Genomic DNA, 15,338 nt, shown 5'->3' with positions numbered 1-15,338 from the left:
CCCAGGGTTACATTTTGGCTTCACATTGCCCAGCGTTCTACTGTGGCCTCCACATTGCCCAGCATTATAGTGTGGCCTTCACATTGCCCTGGGTTATAGTTTGACCTTCACATTGCTCGGGGTTATAGTGTGACCTTCAGATTGCCTAGTGATATAATGTGGCCTTCACATTGCTCAGGGTTATAGTGTGGCCTTCATATTGCCCAGGGATATAATGTGGCCTTCACATTGCCCAGGGTTATACTGTGGCCTACACATTGCCCAGGGTTATAGTGAGGCCCTCATGTTGCACAGGGTTATTGTGTGGACTGCACATTGTTCATGGTTATAGTGTGACCTTCACATTGCTCAGGGTTATAGTGTGGCATTCATATTGCTCATAGTTATAGTGTGACCTTCACATTGCTCAGGGCTATAGTGTGGACCTCACATTGCCCAGGGTTATAGTGTGGCCTTCACATTTCTCAGGGTTCTCGTGTGACCTTTACATTGCCAGGATTATATGGTGGCCTTCACATTGGTCATGTTTATAGTGTGGCCTTCACATTGGTCAGGGCTATAGTGTGTCCTTCATATTGCCCAGGGTTATAGTGTGACCTTCACAGTGCCCAGGGTTATATGTGACCTTCATATTGCCCGGGGTTATCGTGTGGACTTCACTTTGCCCAGGTTTATAATGTGACCTTCACTTTGCCACTTTGCCCAGGGCTATAGTGTGGCCATCACATTGGTCAGGGCTGTAGTGTGACCTTCACATTGCTCAGGGTTATACTGTGACCTTCACATTGCCCATGGTTATAATGTGGCCTTCACATTGCACAGGGTTATAGTGTGCACTTCACATTGCCCAGGGTTGTGGTGTGGCCTTCACATTGCCCAGGGTTATAGTGTGGCCTTCACATTGCCCAGGATTACAGTGTGGCCTTCAAATTGCTCAGGGTTATAGTGTGGCCTTCACATTGCTCAGGGTTATAGTGTGGCCTACACATTGCCCAGGATTATCGTGTGGACTTCAAATTGCTCAGGGTCATAGAGTGGCCTTCACATTGCTCAGGGTTATAGTGTGGCCTTCACATGGCCCAGGTTGATAGTGTGTCCTTCACATTGGTCAGGGTTATAATGTGGCCTTCACAATACCCAGGGTTATAGTGTGGCCTTCACATTGTTCAGGGTTATAGTGTGGCCTTCGTATTGGTCAGGGTTATAGTGTGGCCTTCGTATTGGTCAGGATTATAGTGTGGCCTTCACATTGGTCAGGGTTATAGTGTGGCCTTCACATTATTCAGGGTTATATTGTGGCCTTCATATGGCCCAGGATGATAGTGTGGCCTTCACATTGCTCAGGGTTATAGTGTGGCCTTCACATTGCTCAGGGTTATAGTGTGGCCTTTGTATTGCTGAGGCTGCAGTGAATATAAATTCTCTACCTCATAGTACGGAATGTCTCAACCCGAAATATTAACTCTGATTTCTCTCCATCGATGCTGCCAGACCTGCTGATCTTTTCCAGCAATTTTGTTTTTGATTCGTAGAATTCACAATTCTTTCATTTTTATTAAGCTGCTCACTCAGCTCACTCTCTCCTTAACATGTGTTGCTTAAGTGCATGCCTTCAGCAGATACATCGGATATCTTGCTCGCTGACATCACAGCTGTCTGCTTCTGGACCTTTTCTCTTCCTGACGTCTGAGACAGCCATGTCTTCTTTTTGACTTGGCTCAGGGATTGCTAAATTAACAGTGTTTTTGCTGTTGAGTATCTCTTTTTTCTCTAAATGTCCTTGTACTCTAGTTCACTAACTTGCTGGATGTTTCTGTCTCTGCCTCCCGGTGTCGTTGCCCACAACGTTGCTCGGCAGTAGCCCAATATTCTTGACTTTTTTTTAATACATTGAACTGGTAAGTCCACAGCCCTACTTAAATGCTGTGAAATTTGATTAAAAATGCACGTGTGAACAAACTCCACACACCCTGGTATCACTGACAGACCAATTAAAACTGAAATCCATGTAATAGAGTAATACAAATTAAACTTATAACTTTGCATTGTTCTTCAACTTTGGAGCCCATGTTTCCAAATAATAATCATAATAACCTATAATGAGCTTTCATCACATGGTGACAATCAAAACATTACACTAAATGACGTTATTGTAACTTCTAACTGCATTCTGTCGATGAAAGAGTGATATCATCAAATTGCCAACCATTTTGCAGAAATATCTGGGGGTCGGGGGGATCCCTGATTGCGTACATCTGACCTACGAGCATTCATTACAAACGCAATCCCATACAGGGATAAAGACCCAACATTTCCTTTCCTTACAAATGGCTCCTTTACATTGTCATTCCATTGTATTCTGACCTGCGTACAAATCGACTTGTGTATGGACCCGGTGTGTGCCCGTATTATAATTGTGCTCTCATAACATTCTCACAGTCTTTAACAGGTTAATATTCACTTCTTTTTTATAGTAAGATTGCTTACTCTGTTCCCAGAGTGTATTTGGAACTTAGCACTGACCAATAATATCTATTTATCTTACAAACTCTCAAGGTGATTTATTTGAACAATCTGAAGGAAAGCTGCCTGAAATGGTGAAGTACTGCGCATTTTTAGTTCACCATTTTCCATAAAATATTAGTTTCTGGTGTTGGAATCTATTTTTTTTCAAATTGTGCTCCTCAATCACCAGTGAACACTAGCTGTGAACATTAAGGAACAACAGCATGACACTGATCATTAAACAACATCAAACAAAGTTTCTACAATTTCGAACCATGTAAAGCGATAGGAAATAGTCCATGGTGGTTCTCAGTGGAGAATGAGATTGTGTTGAGCCTTTGTGAGAGAGATGGAGCATGTTCTGTAGAACAGTTATAGAATCAGGGAATCCCTACAGTGTGGAAGCAGGCCATTCGGCCTATCAAGTCCACACTGACCCTCTGAAGAGCATCCCACCCAGACCCATTCCCCTCGCCTTTCCCTTTAACCCTGTATTTCCCAAGCTTGCATATCTCCTGGACACTATTGGCAATTAAACACGGCCAAACTAACCTGCATATCTTTAGCCTGTGAGAGGAAACAGGAGCACCCGGAGGAAACCCACGCAGACATGGGGAGAATTTGCAAACTCCACACACTCTTCTGAGATTGGATTCGAACATAGGCCCCTATGGCGCTGTGAGGCAACGGTGCTAACTACTGAGCCCCTTGTAAATGTGTTTTGAGAATTTTTTTAAAAAATGTGGCCTACAACAACTACATTTTGTATTTACATAGCACCTTGAATGTGAAAAAGTACCACATATATCTCACTGGGGCATTATAAAACAGCACAGTGCAAAACAAATTGCATCATTTACTCCCTTTCATGATCCCAGGAGGCCTCTATATACTTTTCAGTCATTGTCAGTCATTCCTGATGAAGGACTTTTGCCCGTAACGTCAATTCTCCTGCTCCTTGGGTGCTGCCTGATCTGCTGTGCTTTTCCAGCACCACGCTCCCGACTCTAATCTCCAGTATCTGCGTCCTCACTTTTGCCTATTCTTTTGGAACTGTTACAACTACTGTAACATGGGAAGAGAGGCGGTGGGGATTTGAGATGGAGCTTCAAAGTGTCGCATTAAAATGGCTCCAGACTTCACCAGCAGTTAGTTGAAGCAGTGGAGTGCAGTGGAAGGAAAGAATGGAGGACCAGAGAAAGCAATGAAATTTGGAATTTTTCCTAGCTTCCCTGTCCCCAACAATCTCAACAGTTGTTACAGAAACCTGACAAAATTTAATATGGATCCTTTGTTGGTTGAATGCCAGGCAAAAGGAGTTTTCAAAAGTTCTGACAGTAGACACAAAGAATGGAGTGGATCATTTCTTGCACAATGCAAGGCTACACATGGTTCCATAATTATATTGGAATCATTTACATTGACATTTATTTAACTGGGAACATTAGGTGAAACTCTGACCAGGGTTTTTGGATTTCCTCCTCAGGCCATGCCCCCCCAGCACAATTTTAAGTCTGATTAGACGGGCATTTGAGGAAAAAGACTTTGAAAGACTACAAGCATAGAGTTGGGGAATGGGACGGACTGGACTGCTCCACAAAGAACTGGAATCAAAGTGGTGGATCAAAAGGCTTCCTTTGGTGCAATAATGACCTGACGCTCTCTGTGACTCTAAGAAAATAATACATTGAGGTAGCATAAGCTGAAACCGCAAAATGGTCTTTGATCTTGCTCCAGTGGGAGACGGGAGCCAGTTTAGACCATCAAGTCTCCAGTGGGAGACGGGAGCCAGTTTAGACCATCAAGTCTCCAGTGGGAGACGGGAGCCAGTTTAGACCATCAAGTCTCCAGTGGGAGACGGGAGCCAGTTTAGACCATCAAGTCTCCAGTGGGAGACGGGAGACAGTTTAGACCATCAATTCTCCAGTGGGAGACGGGAGCCAGTTTAGACCATCAAGTCTCCAGTGGTAGACGGGAGCCAGTTTAGACCATCAAGTCTCCAGTGGGAGACGGGAGCCAGTTTAGACCATCAATTCTCCAGTGGGAGACAGGAGCCAGTTTAGACCATCAAGACTGAGAGGACCTTTAATGGCCTAATATTTTGTCAACAGTTTGTTGCTGGTAGAGCTTTTTTGATGATTTGGAATATACACACAAAAATGTTCTTTATGTGATGTCAAAGTGGAAAATAATTTCACAAGAACAATCTCAGGTTAAGTTAAAGTTTTTTTTGTTACATCGTAGAAATGAATCAAAATAAATCACAATGACGTGGTCCATTGATGTGTTCACTGTTAAAGGAATCCTAATTGCTTAGATAAAGCCATCATTATTAGAAGTCTGAAAATAAAATGTTGGAAATATACTGCAATTGAAAAGATTGATTTTTGGTGGAGCCCTTCATTCTGTCTGGCTCGTGCACAGAATAAAACTACTTGCATTTATGATGCAACTTCCTCTACAGAGCTTGCCAAGTGTTTCACATGATGAATTATTGTCTACTTACTGTTGTCCTCTTCTCAAATATATGATGCATGATGTTGTCTTTCTCTTTCTCATACTGTCTGATCAGCTGAGTAATTCCAAATTTCAACACTTGGCCTTGGTGCAATTTATTATTGATATTATCTAACTTGCCTACTTGTTAGTTTCCTGTCACCCATAGGAATATGGGAACACTTAGCTCCTCGAATCTGTTCCAACATGCAATAGGATCAAGGTTCAGCTGTGACCTAATGCCTTATCCATTCTCATTAACAAAATCTAGCAAACTTTAATCTCTAACATTAACAATAGTTAACTGTGTGTGATGTTAACCTTCACCAGTGAGAGGCACAGGTGATAGATTAGGAAACCCACTGATGCTACATCAGGAATGCTAAAGAGTCCTTTGAGACTAAGTGGAGAGCCAGCATGACAGAGAAAAGGATAGATCCAATTGTCGCCAGCAGTGACTACACCTTCACTTGCATTCACATGGGAGAACCTGTTGGTCATGGATACTAGAGTCATGGAGAGCATAGAGAGAAGGTGAAGAGAGCTTTGACAAAGGGTCAGCTATGCTCGAAACATCAGCTCTTTTCTCTCCTTACAGATGCTGCCAGACCTGCTGAGATTTTCCAGCATTTTCTCTTTTGGTCATGGATACTACTGGTCATTGCCTTAATTTCATATTTGCCAACCAGTGGGAAAACATTTCCATGTATCTATCCTATCTGTTCATCTTAATATCTTAAACTCCTTGACTGAGTCACTCCTTAACTTTATTATGATCCAAGCTGATGCTAGCATAGAGTTAGGCCTAGCTTGATAGACTGTCAGTTTTAGTTTTATTTCCCATAGTGGTCAGTCTTTGAACATGTACATGTTCTGTGCTGTATACCTCTAGGACTCTAGTTGACAAAAGTCTACTTTAATTTTCAGAAAATCCACTCAAAGTCTAATGTAATGGAACCTCCAGCAACAGGTGGCTATAATGATGGAGGACACTGAGCCAGGGAGTTGGCTGGTCTCCCACGATCTCTTTCAGCAGATGGGAATAATGAGGAAAGGTTACTATAGCAGTCAAGTAGATTCTCATTAGAAAAGCAACAGTGTATTTGGTGAAGAGAACGCTGATGAGAAGGGAGAATAGACAGACAAAGGAAGTTGTTACCTCCGTGTAACCCATGTGGAATCCCTATCTGTACTGTTAAGAGTTCCATGCAATTCCTTAAATTCTATTCCTGCGTGGAATGAAGTGATGCTAGTGGAATAAAGAACCCTTGCTTCATGATTTTTGCGCCTTCTGTGTGCTTAAATCTCATGTTACATTAAAATTATTTTTCAGAGCCAGTTCTAACTTTCATCAAGTTTTGTTCATCCAATTTCTAGCTAAAAACCCAAGTACATCCAATTGGTCATGATGTAACATGGTGAAAGGTTTCTAATAGAGATTCGAGAGTAGGAAAGATGTCATTCTCACTGATTTCATGGTTGCTAGCTCTCATGGAGATTAGGGGGCTAGGTATATAAGGCAGCCTGTGCTGCAGTCCTGAGTGTAGAACTCAATGATAGGGCTTTTTCCCCAGAGCGCGGAGGCTGAGGAGTGACCTTGTAGAGGTTTATAAAATCACAAGGAGCATGGATAAATTGAATGCCCTAAGTCTTTATCCCAGGGTTATGGGAGTCCAAAATTAGAGAGCATAGGTTTAGTGTGAGAGGGGAAAGATTTAAAAGGGACCTGAGGGGCAACCCTTTCACACAGAGGGTGGTGCATGTATGGAACAAGCTGCTAGAGGATGTGGTAGAATTGAGAGAAATTACAACATTTAACCTCCTTGGGAGGTTAGAAGGGATAGTTCCCCTGCACAGCAGAAGTGGAACTCAGACAGAAATTGCTGGTGAAACTCAGCCTGTCTGGCAACATCTGTGGGAAGAAAGCAGAGTTAACATTTTGAGTTCATTGATTCTTCATCAGAACTGTTGGTGCCTGGGAAAAATGGTATTTGTGCTGAAGCCAAGGTCGATATGTGAAACAAACTTTCACAAGGTATTTGAGTTTGAAATGAAGAAATATTTTGAAAAAGAACCAAAATTCTTGTTGAGAATGGGTTTTGAGATTTGTCGATCATTGATTGAAGTCATCAACTACTTGATGCGACAAGATAAATTGCATTATTGCATTTAGTACTTTACTGGGATCAATGTGGAGAGTAAAAGGTCATAGTGGATTGGTGGGGATTTATAATTGGAGCAATATTCTGTGCCTTTGGCTCTCAATTTTTGACTATCATTTATGTAGAGATTGTCTTCAGGTTATTAAATGTGTGGGATGGAACCCATTATGAAATGAATCCTCTGTTTCAGTGTATGTTGATGTTTCTGAAGCCTTTTCCAGATGACTTGGCTGAGATGGGAACCTCACTTCACTGTGTAACAGGGGGTACATTCTTGTACCCTGAGACCTTGCATCGATACTTCGGTGCACAGTTGTGCTATTTGTCATTTGCTGAAATGGAAAGAGCATGATTCTTGTGGTTACAATCAAATTATCGGCTTGTCGAGTTAACATTCCAAAATCCTTTTCTACTTTTCCCTCACCAGTTAGATGAAAGCTTGGCTCGCTGTGCAGAAACAGAGAAGGTTTACAAATCTACGTTGCAGGAATTGGAAAACCTCCATGTTCAGCTGGAAAATACTCAGAGGAACAAGAACACGGTAAGAAAGTTTGTTCCTTCTCTTGTGTTTCAGTCTTCAGTTCACTATCCAATTTCGCTAGACTACCAGATGATTCATCTTTCTCAGCTACTGGCTGCTGCATACCTAAGGCAAAAGTGAGGTCTGCAGTTGCTGGAGATTAGAGTCGAGAGTGTGGTGCTGGAAAAGCACAGCAGGCCAGGCAGCATCCGAGGAGCAGGAAAGTTGACATTTCAGGCAAATGCCCTTCATCAGGAATGAGGCTGCCTCATTCCTGATGAAGGGCTTTTGCCCGAAACATCAATTTTCCTGCTCCTTCGATGCTGCCTGACCTGCTGTACTTTCCCAGCACCACACTCTCGACTGCTGCATACTTAACTCCAACCTTTCTCATTCCTCCGTTTGCATGAATATTAAGGAGTGACACCATGGCGTTTCCCACACAGTAATTATTGCAAGTGAATTATAAGCTCTAATACCCAAGTTTTCCTTCATGTGATTGGCCGACTTGCATTTATTAAGTGAGTAGAATACCCAGTGCTGTAGGATTATAGATTTGCTGCTTAAATAACTAGACCTCATCTTAAAACTGACATTGCTGTTCTGTGCTCTGTGGGAAATAAGAAAATAATCAAAGCAGAGCTAAATTCCCTATGTGTGTTAAACCAGCCTCATTAAGTTCGGATTTGGTGAACTGAAAGCCTTTTCTGTAGTACCTGACAATCTCTTTCCTGTCTTTTTGACACCTACCCTTCCCAAATACTTAAAGAAGTCGAAAGACTTCGAAGGAAAAAAATAAGAATATCTGAAATTTCCCACTCAGCTCCATTTTGCTTTGATTTCCTTTTTGCTTCTGTTTTGTGATGGCGTGATATGCTGACGCCTCTGTGAACACACAATCCTAAAGCTGTCACATCAATTGCATGCATCTCAGTTGATTCCCATTAGCTTGTCAGCGCAACATCAAAGGGAATTATCCTTTCTCATGTGAAATAAAAGTTTGGTGTCCCCTGCCCAGGCTGTTTCTGATGGTTTAACACAGCTTGTCTGGTCTCTTTGATTATGGGTTTTGTACTGGCAATAAGAAAACCCCGAACACAAAACACGAACCTTCCCAATTTAACTCAAAATCTGGGAGAGATTTACCTAATTTCTTTCCTCTGGTATCCACACTGTGCTCTTTCCCAAGGCATGAAGTTCCCTTCAGTTCATCTTAGGGTTTTGTCTGAATCATTTCCATTAATGTCTTCATTAAGTATCTTTCTTCTGTCCCATTTACCTTTCACCAAGAGAATTGTTTCCATCTGCTCATTAATGCTCCGTTGTTTTGAGCTGCTGGTGGTTTTCCTCTATTAAAAAATTCCACGTGCTGCCCTTGTTCCTGCACTGAGGAGTAACTAGTCTTTTTCCTAATGCTGGGACTCACTAGTGAGTATTAATGGTTAGAGTCCGAAGAGTGTGGTGCTGGAAAAGCACACCTGGTCAGGCAGCATCCGAGGAGCAGGACAGTTGATGTTTCGGACATGAGCTCTTCATCAGGAATTCTCCTGCTCCACAGATGCTGCCTGACTGGCTGTGATTTTCCAGCACCACACTCTTCGACTCTGATCTCCAGCATCTGCAGTCCTCACTTTCTATCAGTGGTTAGTTTGCATGACTCTCCTGTCAGCGTTGCATGTTTGGAAAGCCCCTATTTCAGTTGCACTGTAAAATGCAGCACTACACGGAGGGAGTCCATGTTCATAGCAAAAATTACCAATGGCAATTGGGTCTGCTGGACTGTTGTTCATAGCACAACCAGCCCTGGCTGTGTTGGTATTAAATTTGAGGAAAGAGCCCATTTTCACAATAGAGCCTCACTTTGTCCTGGGGCCTGTCAGCATTATTAAGGAAAGGTGGGAGGTAGACAGCAACAGTAGGGTGCCTCTTCTTCTGCATCTCTGCCTGATTGGCAGCCCATCCAAGAGAAACCTTACTCTTTCCATATCTCTGTCGCCCAGGTAAGAGGAGATAGCCATTGGAGAAGCAAAGCCCATACAGGCCCATTGACAGACCTTGGGTACACTGGGTAATTCTAGCAGTAGCCAGCTTTTAAATTACCCACGTGTAAAGATTGTGAATGGAATCCTCTCAGTGATGTGAGGAAGGTGAAAAGAGTGGTAGAAAAGGAGAGATGCTGGCGAGGCCCATCTCGACGCAGAGGTCACCTCACTGCACCTTGTCCACTTTTCTCAAGCGATGTGGCGAGATATCTCTGCACTCACATGCAGTGAGGCCAGAGACCTTTCCTCTGAGGGTGTTGGGCTGGGCCTGGGGTAGATGGGTGTACCAGGATGACACAAGGGACAAAAGACCTTGCGAGCACTGGTTCATGGTGGTGTTTAATACATTGTCGTGACCGATGGTGAGTGTGAGTGTTGCAATGGAATGATAAGTGGTTCTTACTTGTTGGGATATGGATTTCCATGAATCTCTGCAGGAATGGTCTTTGTCTTTACCTGGGAGGGCAAGTATCCTTTCCTTGGAAGGGGTGAGGACACAGATATCTGGCACTGACACCCCCACTCATTGGAATTGCTCTTCCCTGTTGTGGGATGTCTTTTCCTGTAATGGCATAGTGGGGGCAAATGAGTAAGATGCAAGTGAGTGGCATTAGGGCTGGGCATTAAGGGGAAGATGTTGAGGTGTAAAGAGGCAGCATGAAGGGGATGGGGTTGTGGGGGGATGTCTGACAATGTGAGCGAGTGAGGGAAGATGTCTCATGCAACACAGAGGGTATTTGACCATAAGCATTATAGAGAAATTGTGGGCAAGTCACAGAATCATACCATACAGAAAAGACCCTCAGTCCATAAACAGTGAACAAACAACCTGTTTGAATGGACAGTATTTGGTGTTATTGGATAAAGAGGGTACAAGATTTGATGGACAAAATACAACCACATGTTTGTGCAAACCATTAGATAGACCACCTCTCTCTCAACGTATGTGCTGGTAATGTCTTGGTCAATCACACCATGCAGCCCCAGCTTGAACAATTTTGGACTGAACTTTGGAACTTGGAGCTCTTTCCAGCTTCCAAACCGATAATTGTGAATCAGCAAAAAGCTCAGACCCCCAATTGTGGGATAGGAGGGGGAGACATTATTGGAAACCTTGGATAAGTCAGTCTGTAGAAGCTAACATCCGTGTGGATCAGGTGCAGAGAGTCGTCAGTTCCCTAATTTCCAGAATATTTGATTCCTGAAGTTGCTCAAATAGCAGAAAGAAAAATGCACAAAAGTGTTGAATTTGAGGAGAAACCTTGGATAATCTACATATGGTATCTACTATATGATTATGGAAGATATAGGATTACTATAGGATTATGGAGGATATAGGATTACTATATGATTATGGAGGATATAGGATTACTGTATGATTATGGCAGATATAGGATTACAATAGGATTGTGAATGAGGATAACGATGAAGAAAGATGCTAAATGTGAGTTAGTCCATCCTTCGCTGAGGTCTGTGTCTGTTTGACGGTAGGTTGATGAGCAGTTATACCAACTGGAGCATGAAAAGGCTGATCTACTGAAACGGCTTGAAGAAGATCAGGAGGATCTGAATGGACTCATGAAGAAACACAAGGACCTGATTGCTCAGGTAAGCAGACTAAATTGTTGATTTACGCTCGCAGGTTCATGTTGTTTACATCGGATCATGCTCATCGCGGTGAACAGATTGGTCCTTTGTGCTTTGTTTCATTTTGATTCCACCAAATGTGGAATGCTGTCCTATTTCTTTCAATATATCCTCAGCATCAGCTCAGTCAGCAGACTTCATGCATCTCCATCTGGGGCACATTCTGAAAATAAAGAAACACTGCTGCAAACACTTCTGTCCCAAAACCTCCACTGGCAAAAATGATTTGTCGCTCATCATTTGATCTATTAACGTGTGATTTTATGATATTGATTGACAGTGATATTAAAACTCTGTTAATGTTTAAGAATCAGTCATGCGCATTCACAGAACCATAATCTCAATTTTGTTTCTTTCTAAGTTATTGTAAACTCAATTCCCTCACAATAGGGAGGAAAGGTTGTTTTACAGAGCAAGAAAGGTAATATTTCTGTTTATGACGTTTGCAACCCAGGAATGTTTTACTTCTGCATTCCTCCTGAGTTTGTTGAGGTCAGGGCATGAAATTGTAGTGGAGGGCAGTTGTGAAGGGGTTTTACTTAGTTGCAGAAGGTGCCTGTTTTTGTTAAGCAGGGATGAGAGTCCAAGTTTGAGCCAAGACACAACAGAAATGCATCATCAGACGATTAGATCAGCTGACTAAAGCCATAGAGATTTCTTCAGACATTACGCAAAATCCACCACTCCTTTCAACCCAGCAGCTCCTGCATTTTTAGAGTTATCCTTAAGGGATTTGAATGTCACTGACAAGGTCAGCATTTATTGCCCTGGTGGAGAGCTGCATTCTGGAACTGCTGCAGTCAGTGTGGTATAGACGCACCCACAATTCTGTTTGACTCAGATGTATGACTCAGTGAGAGAGAAGGAATGGTGAGTGTACCTTTGAGGCTGCATGTCATGTGAATTGCTGTAATGATGACGTCCTCATGCATCTGTTGCTCTTGTGCTTCGAAATGGCAAGGTCTGTGGGTTTAGCAACTTGCATTCAAGGCGTACTGACCCTCATTATTCAGAGTAGTCTCCGACAATGACAACAATGTGCATCTACTTATTATTTCTGAAACAGAACCCAAGGTGCTTCACAAGATAGATCCAAAATAAAAAATTGATACAACCTGTAAACATATGTTTCAAACTAAAAGAGAAAAAGTGGGGGTAAGAAGAAAGATAGAAGCATCATCTGGGAAAAGTTGGTCATCAAACAACCACCCCTTTTAGAAGATGTTTATTAAAGGCATTTGTGTATCACTGGCAAGGTCAACATTTGATGCATATCCCCAATAATCCTTGTTGCAATGAATTACCTTCTTTGACTCACTGCAGCCAAGGTACACATACACACAGGGTGCTGTTAAGAAGCAGGTTCCAGATTTTTGAGACCTGAGATGGTCAAAGAATGGTGATATGTTTCCAAGTTAGGATAGCATTTGACTTGGAGAGGATATCTCTTATGGCATTGTTCCTACAGATCTCTGGTCTCCGTCCTTCAAAGTGTTTGTGAGCTTTGAAGGCACTACACAAAGAGCCTTCGAATGTTGATGTAGATGCTAACCACTGTTGCCACTGTGCACTGGTGGTAGAGGGAATGAATGTTCAAGGAAGTGGGTGAGATGCCAATCAGATGGATTATTTTGTCCTGTAGCTGTCAAGCTTCTTGTGTTACTGGAGCCACACTCATCCAAGCAAGAGCAGGGCATTCCATCATAATCTTGGCTTGTGCCATTTAGATGATGAGGAGCTTTGAAAACTCAGGAATTTCTAGCTTCTGATCTCTCTTGTAGCCATGGTGTTGATATAGCTGGTCCATCTTAGTTTCTGCTCAGAACCCTGCCTCTGGATATTGGTTCTGGGGGATTCAGAGATAGTAATATATTGAATGTTAAGAGGTGGTGGTTATGTTCTTGTTTGGACTGTCATTGCTGAGCACTTGTGTGCTGCAAATATTACTTGCTACTCATTAGCCCAAGCCTGAACATGGTCCAGCTCTGTCCACAAGCTGCTGAAAATCTTTCCACTGACCAGCAGATTTTTTTTCAGGGGAGTTGCTGCAGTTTCATACATATTAAAAGAAACTTTATTTGTTGTCAATATTAATTTTAGTCTAATTTATCAAATTCTGTTGTTTCACTCTCTATGACCAGTCATCCAATGACATTGCGCAGATACAGGAGCTACAAGGTCAATTGGAAGAAGCTACAAAGGAAAAGCAAAGTTTTGAAGAAAAAGTAAGAGGCTTTAATGCTCAAGTTGGTAATTTTATAGTTAGTTTTGTGGGAGTAATTGATGTTCGGAGATCAATTAACATTTCATTGGGTTTAAGACCGTATATCGACTTCGTAGCTGTTGCACCTTCTATTCCCATTTTGTGCAAATTGACAATAGCTTCAGTCTTACTTTCATATTGAATGGCGGTATGATGGCTCAGTGGTTAGCGCTACTGCCTCATAGCACCAAGGTCTCAGGTTCGATTCCAGCCTCGGGTGACTGTCTGTGTGGAGTTTGCACATTCTCCCTGTGTCTGCGTGGGTTTCCTCTGGGTGCTCTGGTTTCTTCTCACAGTCCAAAGATGTGCAGGTCAGGTGAATTGGCCATGCTAAATTGTCTGTAGTGTTAGGTACATTAGTCAGAGGGGGAATGGGTCTGGATGGGTTGCTCTTCAGAGGGTCGTTGTGGACTTGTTGGGCCAAAAGGGCTGTTTCCACACTGTAGGGAATCTAAAAAAAACACATCCCTGTCTCCTTTATGCTACAGTAATGGACCTATAAGGGGCAGCACATAGTTTTGATATTCTATCAAGAATTAATGTCTTCTGAAGATCAAAGATGAATGTATTATTCAGAGCAAAATCATAAGACATAGGAGCAGAAGATGGGCCATTCGGCCCATTGAGTCTGCTCTACCATTCAATCATGGCTGATAAGTTTGATTCCCTTTACAATCAAGAACCTCTCCGTCTCCATTTTAAATATACTCAATGACCTGGCCCCCACAGCCTTCTGTGGTAATGAATTCCATAAATTTACGGCTCTCTGGCTGAAGATGTCTCTCCTCATCTCTGTTCTAAAAGGTCTTCCCTTTACTCTAAGGCTGTGCCCTCAGGTCTTAGTGTCTCCTGCCAATGGAAACATCTTAGAACATAGAACATAGAACAATACAGCGCAGAACAGGCCCTTCGGCCCTCAATGTTGTGCCAACCTGTGAACTATTCTCAGCTCATCCCCCTACACTATCCCATCATCATCCATGTGCTTATCCAAAGATTGTTTAAATCTCCCTAATGTGGCTGAGTTAACCACATAGGCAGGTAGGGCGTGGAATGCCCTCTGAGTAAAGAACCTGCCTCTAACATGTGTCATAAATCTATCACCCCTCAATTTGTAGTTATGCCCCCTCGTAAAAGCTGACATCATCAACCTAGGAAAAAGACTTTCACTGTCTACCCCATCTAATCCTCTGATCATCTTGTGTGTCTCTATCAAATCCCCTCTTAGCCTTCTTCTTTCCAATGAGAACAGACCTATGTCTCTCAGCCTTTCCTCATAAGATGTTCCCTCCAGACCAGGCAACGTTCTGGTAAATTTCCTCTGTACCTTTTCCAATGCTTCCGCATCCTTCCTGAAATATGGCGACCAGAACTGTACACAATATTCCAAGTGTGGCTGCACTGGTATTTTGAATGGTTGCAGCATGATATTGCGACTCCGGAACTCAATCCCTCTACCAATGAAATCTAACAAACCGCATACCTTCTTAACAACACTATCCACCTGGGTGCCAATTTTCAGGGATCTATGTACATGGTCTCCAAGATCCCTCTGCACATCCACACTACCAAGAATCTTTCCATTGATCCAGTATTTTGCCTTCCTGTTATTCTTCCCAAAGTGAATCACCTCACATTAGCTGCATTGAACTCCATTTGCCACCTCTCAGCCCAATTTTGCAGTTTATCCAAGTCCCCCTGCA

The 15,338-nt window shown here is 42.6% G+C and overlaps 1 protein-coding gene across 10 annotated transcripts in view; it reads left to right on the top strand.

Annotated features, from left to right (window-relative positions):
* Nucleotides 1–15,338, top strand: part of LOC122562395 (unconventional myosin-XVIIIb-like) — a 416,560-nt gene that overhangs the window by 337,862 nt on the left and 63,360 nt on the right. For all 10 annotated transcript variants that reach the window (XM_087999921.1, XM_087999916.1, XM_087999915.1 and 7 more), the window contains 3 exons: nucleotides 7,591–7,704; nucleotides 11,217–11,333; nucleotides 13,514–13,597. In XM_087999921.1, coding sequence (XP_087856047.1) covers nucleotides 7,591–7,704; nucleotides 11,217–11,333; nucleotides 13,514–13,597 — 315 coding nt within the window. The remainder of the gene's footprint in view (nucleotides 1–7,590; nucleotides 7,705–11,216; nucleotides 11,334–13,513; nucleotides 13,598–15,338) is intronic.

Source organism: Chiloscyllium plagiosum, unplaced genomic scaffold (genome assembly GCF_037043375.1).
Source record: "Chiloscyllium plagiosum isolate Xiang-an unplaced genomic scaffold, Cpla_swu_hap1 HiC_scaffold_24, whole genome shotgun sequence".
In the NCBI taxonomy this organism is placed as follows: Eukaryota; Metazoa; Chordata; class Chondrichthyes; order Orectolobiformes; family Hemiscylliidae; genus Chiloscyllium; species Chiloscyllium plagiosum.
The sequence above is the reverse complement of the archived record's forward strand: the minus strand, read 5'-3'. Positions and strand labels throughout refer to the sequence as shown.